This window comes from Ptychodera flava, chromosome 9, assembly GCF_041260155.1.
Source record: "Ptychodera flava strain L36383 chromosome 9, AS_Pfla_20210202, whole genome shotgun sequence".
NCBI classification, from domain to species: domain Eukaryota; kingdom Metazoa; phylum Hemichordata; class Enteropneusta; family Ptychoderidae; genus Ptychodera; species Ptychodera flava.
The window spans coordinates 40,615,261-40,633,367 of NC_091936.1; the positions used below are offsets into that span (position 1 = coordinate 40,615,261).

The 18,107-nt window shown below is 36.3% G+C and overlaps 1 protein-coding gene across 19 annotated transcripts in view; it reads right to left on the reverse strand.

The window, feature by feature from the left end:
- The window catches only part of LOC139140998 (dnaJ homolog subfamily B member 6-like), a 54,973-nt gene that overhangs the window by 2,992 nt on the left and 33,874 nt on the right, over window positions 1-18,107 (reverse strand). For 5 of the 19 annotated variants that reach the window (XM_070710534.1, XM_070710526.1, XM_070710529.1 and 2 more), the window contains 5 exons: window positions 12,010-12,135; window positions 10,048-10,107; window positions 4,922-5,048; window positions 3,098-3,142; window positions 2,429-2,482 (listed from right to left, as the gene is read on the reverse strand). In XM_070710534.1, coding sequence (XP_070566635.1) covers window positions 2,429-2,482; window positions 3,098-3,142; window positions 4,922-5,048; window positions 10,048-10,107; window positions 12,010-12,135 — 412 coding nt within the window. The remainder of the gene's footprint in view (window positions 1-2,428; window positions 2,483-3,097; window positions 3,143-4,921; window positions 5,049-10,047; window positions 10,108-12,009; window positions 12,136-18,107) is intronic. The other 14 variants (XM_070710543.1, XM_070710536.1, XM_070710545.1 and 11 more) reach the window with 5 other exon arrangements.

The following is an 18,107-nucleotide window of genomic DNA, read 5'->3' on the forward strand; positions in this document are numbered from 1 at the left end:
TTGATTGCCACTCCAAGATTGCTAATCATATAATCACTGAGTAATACCACAATCAGCCAGTTACATAGAAACTTCTTAAATGATTGTGATGCAGGAGGTTTTTACACAAAATATGGCCACGGTCTAATTTGACCATCTATCATCACAAGATGGTTTACTCTCAGTACATTTGGTCACCATACTACATGTACTCTATACTGGTACCATGGTCCTGTCTTTTCCAGTACATCAAATCCCTTCATCAATGCAATTGGATTCATCCTCATTTTCAATGATGTATTTGATCCCGTGTACTACAAAATTTGACCAAAGACTTTAAAGCCCAAATAGCTGCGACTGTGTAATAAACCAATCTCAAAATATCTCCTGTTTTCCAACAGTTTTCTTTGAATAAGACCCATTAAAGTGGTGTGTTGATTCAAACGTTTGAATATCATTTTAGATTTCCTGCCATTTTCAAAAACTAATCATGGGACAGAGCAAATAAATATTAGTCGCGCCAGCGGCTTACTGACTACGCATGCGCTTATTCATAATACTATGCGAGTAACCGGAAGTGTACCCTTCTTTCTCATGATGGGCGCCGCCATGGTTTTTTTTTTGAGTACTCGTAAATAAACAAATACGAAACAAATTACCATGATATAACATGCCTTTTATAAAATATACCTCTTTTATTAGCCAGTAAATGTTATAATACACCTTGTCGCTGATACAAAGTATCGTTGATATAGATAAACGGAGAGAAAACTGTCGTGCATATGAACGGGGGCATACGCAAAGAATGCTGGGATTGAATTATAGAAGAGCGCCCCCTGTGTCAATAATTAGATTCAAAAATTGCAAGTTTTTAGACGGAACGCTATAGTTTTCAGCTTGCAAGTGGAAGGTGGGCAGTGCGGTTACCATTGCAATGATAATTATTGCATAATACGTCCCTTGTTTAACGCCATAGGCTGTTATCATTGTAAAAATTGCCAATTTTTGTCCAAAATTTTTACACGCTACAGAAAATCTATACCTGCCCTGCTGCAGGGTTTGACGTCGTGTAAGTACGTGAACTGCTTTCATCAGAGGGAAACTGGGCATAGTTTTCATATAAACGTTTATGAAGTAACAATTACAGTTTATCATGAATCAATACAAATAACATTGCCAATCTTAACCCCTGGCGCGACACCAAGGGCTGAGCCCTATATAATATTAAATAACAAAGTGTTGGCCATCGTGTATTGTGCATTCAAGTAAATGGCATCATGCTTGTTTCTTTTTATCGTGATGTCCATGTGCAGGAAATACTGCATTTTTTGTACTTTTCCACGGGCGCCATTTTATGAATGTGGCATCTGTTTTATTTAACCTGTTTAAACGTCTAGGCATGGTCCAAATCAGCATGCAGTGATACTTCTATACATTTGATACTTCTGTGTTCTTCAGTTAGCGCATTTGCATGAACCAACTTTGGTTTGAAAATAAAATCATGAAAATAATGCATAAAATTTGCAGCTACTAGGACTTTAATGGTGGATGCAACACGGTATTGCAAGCAGTGCTCCTTAACTTCCTCTAAATTCACTATGACTGTTTTACTTCACTGCTTTGTGCAGACACTACTTAGATTCAGATTTTTTTTTATAAAAACAAATGATTTTGGAAAATTAAGTACATTTGACCTGTGTTTAGAGCATCCACATTGGGTTTTAGGTTTCACCTTGGAATTTTTAATGTAAATAAACACTGGGGATGATAATATGAATTATAACATCCATCATATAACATAAATTATTAATGTTTATTTCGAAAGTCACTAAGGTTTGGCCTTAAAGTGCTAATAAATCTCCTCTGCTGATCACAGAATTATGAGATCCCTGTATGCTACATTTGTAAAACCTATGGCAAACCAGCTTTAAAACACTTTGTGTTGAATTTTATTTCACAAATCTGCAAGGGTGTAAGCTAAAAAGAGTTTGCTGCACATGTGGTATACCCTGTGTGAGGGCAGATCAGGTGAACAGACTGAACTGACATGGTACTGCATGGATTGACTGAAGGAAACGTATTACGTTAGAGGGAACAAGGTTATTTTATATTAGACTGTGTCACTTGCATTTAGACAATATGCAATTTTGCATGATTGGACTTCTGGATTTTATTTGAAAGCCTACTTTTTGCTCAACACATGGTAACAACAGAACTGGATGGAAAAGAGTTCACTCAGAATTCCAGAACTTGTGAACTGTTCACTTAAAAGATACTTTCATTACTTTTCTCCTGGTATGGAAAACTTTGATAGAAAGGACTGAAAACAATCGCATAGCACCTAGTCAGGGCTATGCAATGGCAAAACAAGTGACACGGACAACGGTAGGATGATCGAGATGTTGCAAGGAGGCACTGGTGGAGGGATGGTAAGGTGTGAAAAACTTACCCTGAACCAAAGCCACCAGTGTCAAAGCTTTGAATGAAACCATGATGAAATCCACTATATGTTGTTAGACAAGAGGAATTGGGATGAAAGAACATGGCAAGGTATTTAGTAGAAAATAAAATGGTTGTGGTCATTTGCAGCTATCAGGGTCATATCCCTGGGAATATCAACTTGTTGGTTTTCAAATGGTATGGCCAAGAGCAGATAACTTAAAATGCACTGTGTGACATTGTAAACAGAGATAAAAGATAAGCAGTTTCAATGCAAGAGGAAATAGCATACATTACTGAAGACATTCTCTGATATTTAAACAGTGCTGGTGGAATATAATATGGCATATTTCTGCAAAGGGGTGTGCATTTATAACGATCATTTACATCATATCAACACAAAGATCAGCCTAAACAGTGATGAAGTGGGCCATACATGCTGGGATACAGAGAGAAAGGAGAAATCTGCTGGCAGTAACGATAGCTGAATCAAACAATGGATCCCTGAGGAATCTGCCATGCACCATACAACCACCCAACTGGTGGGGTAAGCAAATGAAACTGCAATGGCCTTAGAGAGAGGTATAGGCAAACTGAAAGCGCTTACAGATCTAGAGTTGAGCAGCCAATCAAGAGAAGAGTTCACATGTCCAAATATAATGTGTACATGATAGCTTACCCAGGGTTTGGAAATCCACCATTAAATGAAGAATAAGGTGTCAAACTAGAGAATGAAATATTGAACGATGACAGAGAAAGAAAACATAAATGACAAGATACATGGTAAATCATATGATTTGATCATTACAATAGGACACAGAACTTGAAGAATAATGAACGAATGAAAGAACTGTGCTTCATGCATACATGTATTTCAACTCTGCTCTCAAAGATATTTAGCAAAGTTGAGATAAGTCAGTACATGGCACTCAAACTGCACTACAAAGGGCTAGACAAGTCTGAAATACTGAAAAATTCCTACATGCAAATAAAGGGTCCAGAAATCACAGCAAGAAGAAGGCAAATCCTCAGTATAAGAAGGCATGAACATCACAAATAGCTGTGGAGATTCAATGAGATACCGTCAAACAATAGTAACTACTACATCTTGGTCAACACAATGATTTAATTTTCTCTTGTTTTGAATTTACCAACGGGAAGAGTTATAGTTCATAAAAACAACATAAATCACAAAAATTTTCATCTCATATTTCTATCTGTCTTTTAAGTTTCATACCAATAAAACCAAAAGGGCAACTACACTTCTGGAACATGCTGGATTTCATACACAGTGTACATAAGAGCAGATAGGCACCAGTGTCTAACATGTTTCTTTGATTTGCAACACACCCAAAATGTTCACATACTCTGAAAATTGTTTATGGCTGCTTCAAAATAAATACTGACAAAGGTGAGAGGATGTAAGTAACTATAGCAACAATGTACAGCGCCACCACAGACAAGCACATCCTAAACTGCTGCTGTGACAGCAACATTTTGACTTTCTGTCCTGAGATGTGCACATTTCAAAACTACACGTGGTGCTGATAACATTTTTACTGAGACCTCTGTATGTGCCATTGCATTGGGAAAGTTATCGCAGTGGTATCAAATATCCACATTAGCATCAATAAAAAGTGTTTAGTGAGAATACTTGAAAACAACTTTTGAAAAGGAAATCAACTGACCAGAACTTTATTCTCTGGTTGTGACCGAGATACTGCTTTATCTGCGTTAATTCTAAACTGTCATGATCCAGACACTCGGCTGCATTGCTGACTCTCTAACATATATCATCAAGCAAGCATTCTCTTGACACGTTCAGCTTAACCACATAACATGGCATTTCTAATGAAAACTATATTCAGGAAGGATTTCAATCCATCACAACAATTTAATCAAATTCAATGATTTTGACAGCTGTAAGGTCAGATGTCATCTAACTAAGACACTAAAAACACCACATCAGAAAAGGCCTTAGGGTCATTTCAGTAAATTCACAGTGACAGCAACGACAATGGAATGATTTGAACTTTCCATTTTTTCCGATGATATTCATCTGACACTCATTCCGACTATTCAAATAAGGCTGAGAACTGATACACAAGAAACTATATATCCATATAGGGGGGATTATATCATGAACTATCGAAAATATTAGTTATTTGTTAGTGCAATTATAAAAAGTTGTAGTACCTATCAAATTGACTGATTTTCCCTTTGTTTTTGTTTGTTTGTTTTTTTGTTTTTTTTGGGGGGGGTTCTCCTACACAAAAAGACAAAATTTAAATTCTTTTTTGATATCTGCAATTTTTTTCACTTTTTTGGTTATTCTAGTAGAATTTAGACGGTGAGACTGTTCACAGTAACACATGTGAGCAAGTGTTCTACGTTCCTCATGTCAGTTAGCTGTCAAAGTACCAAGTCGTTGCTTTTCCTAAATATAGTTGTAATGAGCCATCATTTTGGCCTGGATGCACACACAGCTCTAATGAGTACTTACTCATTGCTTGCAAACGGATCTGAGAAGGAACCAAACGACTGGAAACCGAAACCAGGAAATCCGCTGCTGAAGGAATTCTGGAACAGTGAGGAGCCTGATCCCCGGTGACCTGTTCCTCGTCTTGTGTCTAGATGTATGAAACAGAAGAAAAAAGTTTACAATCAAATTTGTAATTATGAAGACTGTGAATACAAACGCAAATGTTCAGATACATGGTTGTACATGAGATAACATTGCAATCTGAAGGGATGAAAATATTCTTTCAAAGTCAGATATCATTGGATGACATCAAATAACATCTCCAGAATCTTGATGCTCATCAAAGTTTGTTGAAAAGTTAAAACAAGTATTTGATCCTCTATATATGTATGTGTCTGTCACCACATTAACGTACAATGTGCCTCAGGATCAGATATTCAGACTCTTAAACTTTTACAATACTTTTTTGATCAACTACTTGTGAGGGCTCATTTTGAAACTCATGGAGTAAATAAAGTTTTTGCAAGCTTATTTTTGTGAAAATCAAAAATCTTTTTTTCCCCATAAACTTAAATAGGGATTGGTGATTTGTTTCTTTGGTACCAAATTTTGCACTGTGCCCCGGATTTTTATCCTTGATATCCAAAGGGAAAGATTTAAAGTTTCCTTAGAGAAAGTTTGAGCAAAAGTTTAAGTCTCTCACTTTTGAGGCACATACTACTTTATACACTGTTTTGTTTAATAGTGTTTGCAAGAATGCAACATCAGATCTTTAGGGGGAAGGGTAGGGGGTAGTCACTGTTTAAAAATATGCAACTTTGTTTTGCCTTTACACCTTTTCCTGCCAAGTCCATATTTCACCACCAGGTTAAGATGGTTAAAATTAATGAAACACAACGTATTCCATACGATGTATTTTACCATAATATTGAACTTTTGAAGGCTGTTGAAAACATAAATACTGTAAACTTGATTTTTATGGACTAAAGATGCTATAACAGACCAAGCCAAGTGGGTGAAAATACATCATGTTTTGGCTCAATACCCCTTTTCAGTGACTTGGCTGATGGGGCAGTGATACTGTCTGGCAGGAAAAGGTGTGATATTTCTTTTGAGTGAGCAGAGATCTACTTTTCCAATTTTAAAATCATGTAAAAAGTAGCAGGGAGATCAACTCTTGTAACTTTTAATTCACAAATTTTACAAATTTTGCCACAACCACTACCCCTCAAAGATCAGATGGTGCATACCTAAATTGGTTCTCAGCAAGCAATAGATTTCTGTACCTAGCAATGAAAGAAAAGTCTATGCTGGCATGTGTACTGAAGATAAGACATTTTGGACTTCTAAAAACGACATGGATCATCTATACTCTGTACATCGACATGTTCTCCATTTGTCATAACCTTTATAAAACCAAATTCTGTTTTTGCATTTGTATAAACCAAAACATTACAAACCAAGGTGTTGTGCCATAAAGCTTAAATTTAATTGATTTTTCTAATGAAGTGAACACTCGCAGCATAGCAGAGTAACACTTTACTGTTGACAGATGTCCATCTATCGTCTGCAGGGTAAACAGAGACCCGGAGCTTGCCTTGCATATGGTATGTAAATTTCTTGTCCTGTACATTTCAGATTAGTTGCACAGTAAATATTATATATAATCATTTGACAGAAAGATATTTGCTGTTTTGCTCTGAGAAATCTGGAGATTCTAACTTCTGGTTTCTTTATACTTTGTACATGATAAAACCAACACATTCAATATACCAAGGGTGAGACATTTTGTGAATGTTTTTAAAATATCGCTTGTCCAAACATATACTACTGGCATTTCCTTAGACTCTCCACAGTCGCTGTGCCTTGTTCTGTGCGCGCCGCGATGGGCCTAGTATTCAAAGGCTGTGCAGCTGTGAGCACGCGCTACCAGACACAGCGACTGTCGGTTCTTGCAAGTATATGAATATTCATAAGGGTAGTGACGTCAAAAGAAAAACCTATCTAACTGGGCGGAGAGAATATATAATAGTAGCTGGTAGACCTATATACGCGGTATGTTTTTATTTTTCATTTTTCATTTTATTTGGCTATGCTACCTGTCATTTTTGATTTGATTAACGGATGTGTGGAGTTCTATAAAGTACCCGGATCAGGCAGAAATCCGACCGGTCGCTTGCAAGAACGTCCAGACCCTGGGATTCGCGTCGCGTCTCTGAAGGGCGCGCGCGTGTTCCAACAGAGAAGAACGCGAATCGCAGGGTCTCTGCCAGACTAGCATTTTCTCTGAGGGTGAAGTATTTCTGATATCTTATTTCCTTCAATACACGGGGTTCATTATTCTCTGTGACTCAATGCACGATCAAGATGGATGAAATCTAAATCTTGCAAATGACTGTGACCATGAGAACGGTATTGAGTGTGTCAAATATACATGTACCGTGTACCATAAAGTGTACAAAAGTATGGTAGCAGCTGCTGTTACAGTGTCACTGAGCTTGTCTTTCATTCGAGCTGCTTGCTATAATGGCAGTTCTGAACACTGAACAGGACTTCACAGATGACAGGCCTTCACAAATATTGGTGAAATCATATGCTGACACATGTCTTGTTGAAAACACATTTCATGTGGATGTAATTAGAATTGCATATGACAATAGAAGGTCAGTAGGGAAAATCTGTGGCATCAAGTAATCTGAAATTTACTGATGTCCAAAATTCATGATATTCCCACAATTTGTGTCATCTGTACAATTTATCCTTGAGAATGTGCCAACAAGAAAAATAAGATTCCTAGTTCCGTCAGAGTTGAGGATTCAACAAGTTTTTATACTGAAACAAAATATATAGATACCGACTTTTTGTATTCATGGATAGCTATTCCTAATAGAGGGCTATACGGTCTATCCGAATGTAGAATATAGTTCAGGTTGATGATTTGATTACATGCAGTATTTGTACAGGCCTGTCAGTGTATACACAAAACCACGCTCAGTCATTCATGAAATGCCAGTTTTTCAACATCTGGAGAACATTTTCCAATTTGTCCAATTCATTTCAAAGATCAGATTGCAAAAGCATGTCACATCAAGATGTAAACTGTCAAAATCTGTTCCAAATCGGTGATTTCAAAGAAACAGTCCCCAAGCTATCCATGATGATAGACAAAAAATTCAGCATGGCTGAGGAATGTTTTGTGTTATTCTGAGTTTCTTTGAGTCAGCTGCTATATATTCACTGTCGGGGAAAATGAAATATTTCTCAGTTATGCGGCCTCTACACACTATATTAAAAGAAACACAACAGCCTTGAATACCGCCATGACTATGCAGTTTGCAATTCATAGAATCTGCTCCTCAGTGAACATAGCATGCAGAAAGTGAGAATACTTACAAAACACAAAACCTACAATCTATATTAACCCTTAGAGTAATGCAATTTTTGCCACATAAATTTTGGTGCAACATTTTACCAATTTTTGTGATTTTTTTCTGTAATTTTTTGATAATTTGGACTAAATGGACATCACTTTTAATAGGCTACAGTTTTTGACCAGATTTTGGGAAAAATCTGCCAATTGATTGGGTTATTTTATAAAGAGGATAAAAATTGATTATGGTGCTCAAAGGATTAAATATCATGTTATTGGACCTTTAAATGAATACTACACACAATGAAATTCATACAAAACCACTAATGCTTTGTAAACTTCAATATTTATCGTTCATGGCGAGGAAGTTACAGGAGTACAGTACATACTGCAGGGTACAGTAACATTAATGATTCCTGAACCTTAAGTGCCAGACGACACGCTGTTGTGGAGGTCAAAGGTTGCCGCCATCTATGAAATACAAACCTGCCCTTTCCTACACAGTGACAAGTAAAACAAAAAGCAGGCTAACTCTGAGGAAATTTCAGAGTAGCAGTAAAATTATCATAGTAATAATAGTAATCATAGCAATGCCGATAAAAACAATTTTTAGGTCACATTTTCATTATTTGCTGCAGATTTTTTATGATTCTTGCTATACAAATGATAGCTTGAACCATTCAACAGCCATTGTATTTTGTTTACAATGATATACATTTTCTTTCAAAATAGATTTAGAACTCATGCAGAATTTTACATGTAAAGCATATAAATCACCTCTCAAAAGAATATACAATATTTTTAAACAGTATAATATATGTAACACAAATGGAAAAGCATCTATATTTGCTTTGGAATTTAAAATACAAAAAGCAGCCTTCAAGATTGCATCAAGGGTTACTGTACTTTATGCACTGCACTGAGTTGTACAGTTGAAGACATGCTGTTATCGATGCAATATTATGCAAGCTCAACATTAATGTTGAAAAATCATCTTAAAAAGTCATCAAAAAAGAGTAATATAAAAGTAATCACAAAATGCAGTGTTGTCGACCATAGAAAGTGTCCTAGCACTTTTAATCTAAACTTCTAATCTTATTCTGCATGAGCTTAGGGACCAAGCCCCATTACGATACCATTATCTAATGACAGCAATGGATAGAATCACTAATACTGATCTTTCAGTTACTGGGTTGGGTACCAGACTGACCTTTACTTCTTGCAATGATTCATGGATAAAATTTGATGACAATAAAAATCAACATCCTTGAACTTTTGTAGCGTTTAACTGTTCCATTGCTCAAAATTACAGTCAGGGGTGGTAGATAAACTCCTCTCTAATGAGAGTTAAAGGGCCATAAGTCTAGTAAACAGCGTGGCATAGAGCTTTAAATGAACTCTTTTTTCCCATTTCATTGAGTTAGTTAAAAAAATAAAGATTAATTGCTGTGTGCCATGTTGACTACTGTTTTGAGCACACATAAAATGTGTAACTAATTAATTGAAGCAGTAATAATGAACTGGTATGGCATGGTATCATTTTCAACAAAAAATTGACAACCAGTAAAGCTTAATCTTATATATTTAGCAAGTTAGCATGAATGCGGTTGAAGTTCTAACATTAAATTAGAGTATGTACTGCATACAAGTCTGTATGTGTCATCAAGCGTGTTTGTCATGAAGCAGACAGAGGAGCAAGAAAGGTACGACAATAATCAGCACGACGACAACATTTTGATGTCAGAAGTTAGTAAAGATGAGACAAGTAATGAGTTACCGTTATTGGTGTCATAGCCAAAACCATAAAGGTTGGCTGGCTCACTTTGTCTCCGCATTCCTAGCAGTAGATACAAGACAAGAGGATTAAAGAGATGGGCCGGACCACAGCTGGGTTGAAATCACAAACAATACATCGATCTATGGCCTCCTGTTGTCCACTGGAAAGTCTCTTCTTAAAAGGGGCTGTGTCATCGACACCAGATTACTGGCTGGCTATTTCCAGTTACGTGGTAAAGTATGGAAAATATGCCCCCGCAGTTGATTTGTACGGCCCAATTGCTGCGCTCATTCAAATTATTTTTATGGACTGTTGGGGAGTTTTCTCTCTGTAGGGAATGTTACACTACTGCTAGGCTCATCAGATTTCATTGTACTTCAAATAACCTAGTCCAAGAGTGCACTGATTTGTCGTTGGACAGCATTCAGGGTCAAAGTTTAGCCGGGTCACTCTTGTTCAGTTTCAGTTATCACAGAGACACAATTGAGAACCAGATTTCTTAGGTATTGGAGATGGTGATTTGGGGAACATACACAGACACATGCATTGACACGAATGAAATGCACGAAAAGGTCTTGACAAGTGATTAGAAAGTTAACATGGACTTTGAGCACATGATTTGCGATGTTATATATCAGAACATGCAGAATTCCATGCATACTTCCTCGTACATGCATTTCTACTGGATAAACACTTGTAACTGATCCTCCAGAGATCACATGGGCTAGGAATAGCGCACCTACAGTTGTTTTCATTACATTCTATTGTTTAAAATACTGCATAACCCAGCTGGAGAGTTTTAACGACTAACCTCAATCAACCTATGGCAAGCTACAGATTCTTTGTACCTGATTTTTAGAAAATGCACTGGCTAAACTAGTTTTCTACACAATAATATTCAGACAGTGGGCCTGATGCACTGAAGAATATGATGGATGATGTACTGTACATTTCTGCTCTCTTATTTTCTAACAAGGAAAGATACAGCCTTACACAACATCACATGTAATACGTGTAAACAATTGCGCTACAAAAACTTGAATACCCACATGTTGAATGATTAAACCATCAACCATAAATACTGACACAATGCTTAGAGAACAAGCAATTATTAAATATACAGAGAATTTACAAACCAAAATCAGAAAACATGCATTTTATCAAGCTTGGAAAAAAAATCCTTTATGATCAAACTGAAACGTGTGTAAAATTTGAACATTCATTTCACAGAACTTGCGGTGACATCCTACAGATCTGATACAGTTAAACTAGATGAACTTCTGTGTTTAGACTTACCTTCAAAGAACTTCTGGTGATATCCTAAAGATCTGATACAGTAAAACTAGATGAACTTCTGTGTTTAGACTTACCTTCAAAGAACTTCTGGTCACATCCTACAGATCTGATACAGTAAAACTAGATGAACTTCTGTGTTTAGACTTACCTTCAAAGAACTTCTGGTCACATCCTACAGATCTGATACAGTAAAACTAGATGAACTTCTGTGTTTAGACTTACCTTCAAAGAACTTCTGGTCACATCCTAAAGATCTGATACAGTTAAAACTAGATGAACTTCTGTGTTTAGACTTACCTTCAAAGAACTTCTGGTGACATCCTACAGATCTGATACAGTAAAACTAGATGAACTTCTGTGTTAGACTTACCTTCAAAGAACTTCTGGTCACATCCTACAGATCTGATACAGTAAAACGAGATGAACTTCTGTGTTTAGACTTACCTTCAAAGAACTTCTGGTGACATCCTACAGATCTGATACAGTAAAACTAGATGAACTTCTGTGTTTAGACTTACCTTCAAAGAACTTCTGGTGACATCCTACAGATCTGATACAGTAAAACTAGATGAACTTCTGTGTTTAGACTTACCTTCAAAGAACTTCTGGTGATATCCTACAGATCTGATACAGTAAAACTAGATGAACTTCTGTGTTTAGACTTACCTTCAAAGAACTCTGCAAATGGATCCCTTCCACCAAAGAAATCCCTGAACACTTCATCAGGAGTCTTGAAATCAAAGTGGAAGAAACTACCAAAGTCGTCGTGGAATTCAGCACCGAAATCAGAAGCTGTGAAACAAAGCAGAGATAGATGAAGTTAATAGGCCAAACCCAGAATTCGAATCGACCACGGTACAAACAAGCCATGTGCGCAAACGCGCATGGACGTACGTGTATTTCCATACACGTTAGTACACATGTGGGCTTGTTTGTACCGGGATCACGTGATTATGGGCGTACTGAGTGTGTAGAACGCATCGCGTCCGTAGTAGAACTACAGTTGAGTAGAACCATTGGGTAGAACCATTAAGAGAACAGTTTTGATGTTCTGCACTTGTCAGTTTATGACTGCCTCAGATCAAATGATTCCTTGCTTGTGGCAATCTCAACTTCAAAAGCAAAACATGATTATTGACAACAAAGGTGGTGTCAAAATGCACTGTAAAATATAAATAATCTACCAAATATAGAAATAACTCATGCATACTATATAGAGTAGATCTGACCATTGAGAAGTTGCTCCATGCACAGTAGTTCTGCATACCCAATAACTACTGTGCTTAACAATGTGACCTGTCATGCCACAATGGAAGCCACATCGAACACAAATTTTATAAAATTTGGTAATACTCTCCAAATACTATATCTGTATGAGAAAGACACACAAAAAAACTGAAGATCATTTTGATTGTTCTTTGATTACTCAACACAGACTGCCATCTGAAAATCCAAAAGAGTGGATGTTGGTTTAATATGTGACTTGTTTATGTCAGTAGACAGTGCATTTATCACCATGCTGGCTTGCATACCAAACGTTTGAGGACACAAGACTATTTCAATTGCTCCCATGTTGTTGAAGGCAACTATTCATACACTGGTAGACCCTAAGAAAATCTGTTGGTATTACTCTAGGTACATGTGAATGCAGAACTACTGTACATACATCACATGTACACTTGTACTTATGATTGAGGGCTCAGAAATGCTTAATCCAACAACGATTGATTTTACTTTACAGTAACCTACATATAAATGTATATCACTATTATCAGTGTGTAGGTTGGTATAAAAAGAAGAGGGATGGTAGTTTTCGCAACCATAGTAGTCAACAGTGGCTGATTGACTGTGAATTGGCGGTGGATTTTATATGTCTTGAAAAGAAATGTTAAGTTTTTGGTATGATAGCACTTATAAACAAAGTGTATATACTTTGAGTGCTTGAAAAGAAAGAATGGCAAATCTCTTCTCATTAACAACCTTAAACAAAACTGTTTTGAACGTCCCTTGATTCAAGGCCTGATCAATGATGAAACAGTACATTTTGTACATGTGTATACATGTACAGTGGTTCTGTTACCAGGCAAACCACAAAACCATGACACAATGGCAAACACACAAGATACCATGCATAAGCTGAACACCACATTATATTTCGCATAGGAACATAAGACAAGCGACCTAGCGGCCGATATAGCTCCGCTGTGTTTATGTAGAGAATAACTATTTTTGACACATGTTGATGAAGAAGGAGGAAATCTTTGATAGCTCAATGCAGTGGCCAGAAAAAAGTGGCTAAAATAAGCTGCAAAAATACACAATTGAAGATTTCATCATACTTTGAATATATCACATCGGATCATCCCTAGGAACATGTCAACCAAAGCTATCTGATGAGTAGTGTTTTGAGAATAAAATTTTCTGACCAAAAATGGCAACAATTGCCCCCCCAAAATAAAAATTGCAGATTTCATCATAATTTCAAAAGATCAAATTGAGTTCATCTATAGAAACCTGTATACCAAATTTCAAAGCTGTTAGACCAGTACTTTTTGAGAAACACATATTTTGACCAAAAATGGGAAAAATTGCCACAAAATTCAAAATTGCAGATTTCATCATTATTCAATAAATATCATGTAGTTCATCTATGGAAACCTGTATACCAAATTTCAAAGCTATCAGATGAGCAGTTGTTGAAATACACATTTTTTGACCTAAAATTGCAAAAATTGCCCCAAAAATACAAAATTACAGATTTCAGGAGAAATTAAATATATATTACTTAGCTCATCTGTAGGAACCTGTATACCAAATTTCAAAGCTATCAGACCAGTACTTTTTGAGAAACACGTTTTTTGACCAAAAATAGCAAAAATTGCCCCAAAATTACAAAATCGCAGATTTCATCATAATTTCTACAAATATCATTAAGGTGATCTGTAGGAACCTGTATACTAAATTGCAAAGCTATCAGATGAGTACTTTTGGAAATACACATTTTTTGACCAAAAATGGCAAAAATTGCCCCAAAAATACAAAATTGCAGATTTCATCATAATTTCAATACATATCATTTAGTTCATGTGTAGGAACCTCTATACCAAATTTCAAAGCTATCAGATGAGTAGTTTTGGCAATACACATTTTTTGACCAAAAATGGCAAAAATTGCCCAAAAATACAAAATTACAGATTTCATCAGAAATTCAATATATATTACTAAGTGCATCTATAGAAACCTGTATACCAAATTTCAAAACTATCAGACCAGTATTTTTGAGAAATACATTTTTTGACCAAAAATGGCAAAAATTGCCTTAAAAATGCAAATTTGCATATTTCTTCACAATTTGAACAAATCTTAAATAGATCATCCCTAGGGACATATGTACCAAATTTCAAAGCTATCTGACCGGTAGTTTTGAAGAAGAAGATTTTAAAGATTTTTTTACCAAAAATGACAAAAATTGCCTTAAAAATACAAATATGCAAATTTCACCACGATTTGAAGAAATCTGACTGAAGTCACCATAAGTAAACTGCATATTAAATTTCAAAGCAATCGGACAAGCGGTTTGAGAAAAGAAGATTTTTTTACCAAAAACACCAAAAAATGCCCCAAAAATACAAATATGCAAATTTCACCACGATTTGAACAAACTTAAGTGAGGTCACCCCAAGTGAACCGCATATAAAATTTCAAAGCAATTGGACTTGCGGTTTCAGAGGAGAAGGCAATTGTTGACGGACGACGACGACGACGACGACGACGGACGACGGACGACGGACGACGACGGACGACGACGGAAAATCAACCTATTTGATAAGCTCCGCGTTGCTGACAGCGGAGCTAAAAATTCAATCTTTGCAGTCATGCAATGATCACAAATAATGACTGACAACACAAAGATGGCAGCCTACGTAATCACAGAATGCTACACGAAGTCCAGATCAAGAGCTGCCTAGAGTGTATGACATGAACTTTCAAAGTGTTTCCATACGCTGACTGCCTATCTTGTTAAGTACAACATCCCTAAACATTCTGCAATACTTGTAATTTGTCCATCCAGAGTTGCCATGTGGCAAAAGAACATGAAGGTCTGTTTACTTTCAAGTGATAATTAGGCCACAAAAAAAAAGAATTGTTTCTGGTCAGGTCTTTCTTTAAAACTGGTGCGGCGACGCGCATTTTATTTTATTTTTTTTTATTTTATTTTTTTTCCTCAAGGGAGGGAGGGGGGTCAGTTTTATAGTTTTATCAATATAGTCACATATATACTGTTCATGCAGTCACTGATCATGCCCCCAAAGAATTTTCTCTTTTTTTCTTCAGCCATTTTGGTTTGGTGTCAGCCACGGCCGCCGGCCACAATTAGAAAAACAAGGGTGACGCGCTGTTGTTTCAGTGACGCACGCGCTGACCAGAAAACATTTCTCTTTTTTTTTTGGCCTTATATCAACGGGTACAAGTCAACATAAGTCTTGTCATCTATTGTGGGAACAGTGATCAGTGTCAAGCCAACTTGGTTCAAGACACTGATGACTTTGACAGAATCACACTATACCATACATCAACAATATAAACAACAAAACTGTGTCTGACCTTTGTGGACTATAGGTGAGATAGAATAATGGATAAGGTCTAAGCTTGAATATGCTTCTGTTATTTGGAACAGTATAAGTAAACACCAGTCTGATAGAATTGAAAGAGTACAGCATAAATTTTTAACATTTTTTCATAAAAGAATTACTGGTTTTTACAGTGATGACATTGACTCGTTGTGCAATTTACAGTCATTAAAATCAAGGAGGACTATTTTTGATCATATATTTTTATACAAATGCATAAATGCAAAGTTTAATGTTAATGCTTTAGCTTCATTTTTTAGTCTTCATGTACCAAGGTTTTCAACTCGGCGTACTACTTTGTTTCATGTGCCATTTGGTAGAGTTAATTGTGTTCGTGACTCTTTTTAGTAGAATACCGAGACACTTTAATTGCTTTTAAACGAATACAATGACATTGATCCTTTTTCTGTAAATTTAAATGGTTTTAAAATGTTTTAAAACATTGTTTTCTCAGTATTTGTTAAAGTTTGTTCGTCTTGTCTTCATGTTTTAACTCTGTATCTGTATTTTTACTAACAGTCTTCCATAAATGGCCTCGGCTGTGGAAGTCATTATTAATAAACAAAAAAAAAAAACAAAAAAAAAACAATAAACAATCTGTGAAATAGTATTTGAAAATCAAAAAACTGTAGCTTGCTGTGTAAACCTTAGCATCACAATTTTCACAGGATTCCATGATTAAGGCAGGATTGAACATTTATAGCATGTTTGTAAATGTTTTATCTTTGAAATCAGGGTGAATAAAGTACAGGCTTAAAAATGTGGATGATGAACCTTAATTCTGGTGCAATTCAACTACGGTAATCTTAACAATTATTTCGTTTTACACTGGCGTAAAATTAACAGCAGAGACATTATACAAAGTGATCAGGTGTTTAACAGAATTTTCAATGTGTGATTTCTGCCGTTTCTGCCTGTAACACTTAGATTCCTCCAAGTGTTACACTCAACTCCTTCTCTCCACACAGGTCTAACATATTACCATTGGAAATTATGACGATGGGTCAAACCATGGCTGTGAGAAGTTTGAGATAACTTGAATTGTGGATGGAAGAGTGTCTATCCTGTGTCACTGTGTACTATTTTGTACGAGTGCATATGTCAGAATTTCATATCACATATGGCATTCACCAGGGAACATTTGCCTGAGATCTCAACTTTGTCTTTTGGCCTTCTTCCATACTCCATAGACCAAGGCCAAAAGACCAAGTTGAGATCCTAGACAACAGAGAACATTAACTGGCATCAGATGCAATGTGAGCCAATACTAGCTCTGTGCAAATGCTTTTTCATGTATTTCAGCAACAGTCCTACATTTGGCGTGTCTCACAAACAATCAGACATGTAGCAAAATGCTGACCACGAGACATGCAATGGCTCAAGCATAGTGGATTTGTACTGAGGTTGCGGGATACAAGTGAAATCAGAGCTGATTTGACAAGCATCATGTTTGAAATTCTAAAAGTGCCACTCTGGAAATCAATCAGAAACTAGATCTGAAGGATGATTTAGTTTTCCAGCACTCCTGGTGTATTCTTGTAATGGTATACATGTAGAGTCTACGGGAGCAGTGTCATCAGTGTCACAAGAACATCACAGCAGACCAGATTTGTCTTCTTGAACTTCTGAGGTTAGAAAAGGTGAAGATGTCTCTCTATGAGAAAGGTGACCGGTGAATTGATGAAAGGTATGTGATGTGGTGAGTTGCCATGATTTTAGCTAGCTATTAAAAGCCATTATTCTCCAATGTCTATGCTTAGTATGTGATTGTACTGCACCTGCCTGTGCTTTATTACTGACCACCATGATAAGCTCATCTCAACACAGATATTGCACAGTTAGTGTGAATTTGAAGAGGATATATTTGCACGCTAGGTGTGTTACTGGTTTCTTTTGGAATTAAAAATGCACAATGGATTCTGCTGACATTGCATCGCTTCCAAAGGTAGTGTATGGAAACTTGAATTGTGCAAAAAATACTCCTTTTTTAGAGCATATCTGGAGTTTCTAATTGGCAAATTTCAAATTGCCTATTTATGACAAAAGTTTGTTTGAAAATGTCAGATGCAATACAGCCCATGACCTTTCTTATAACCAAGGAAAGGTGAAATGAAAACATCACAACAGTTTTGT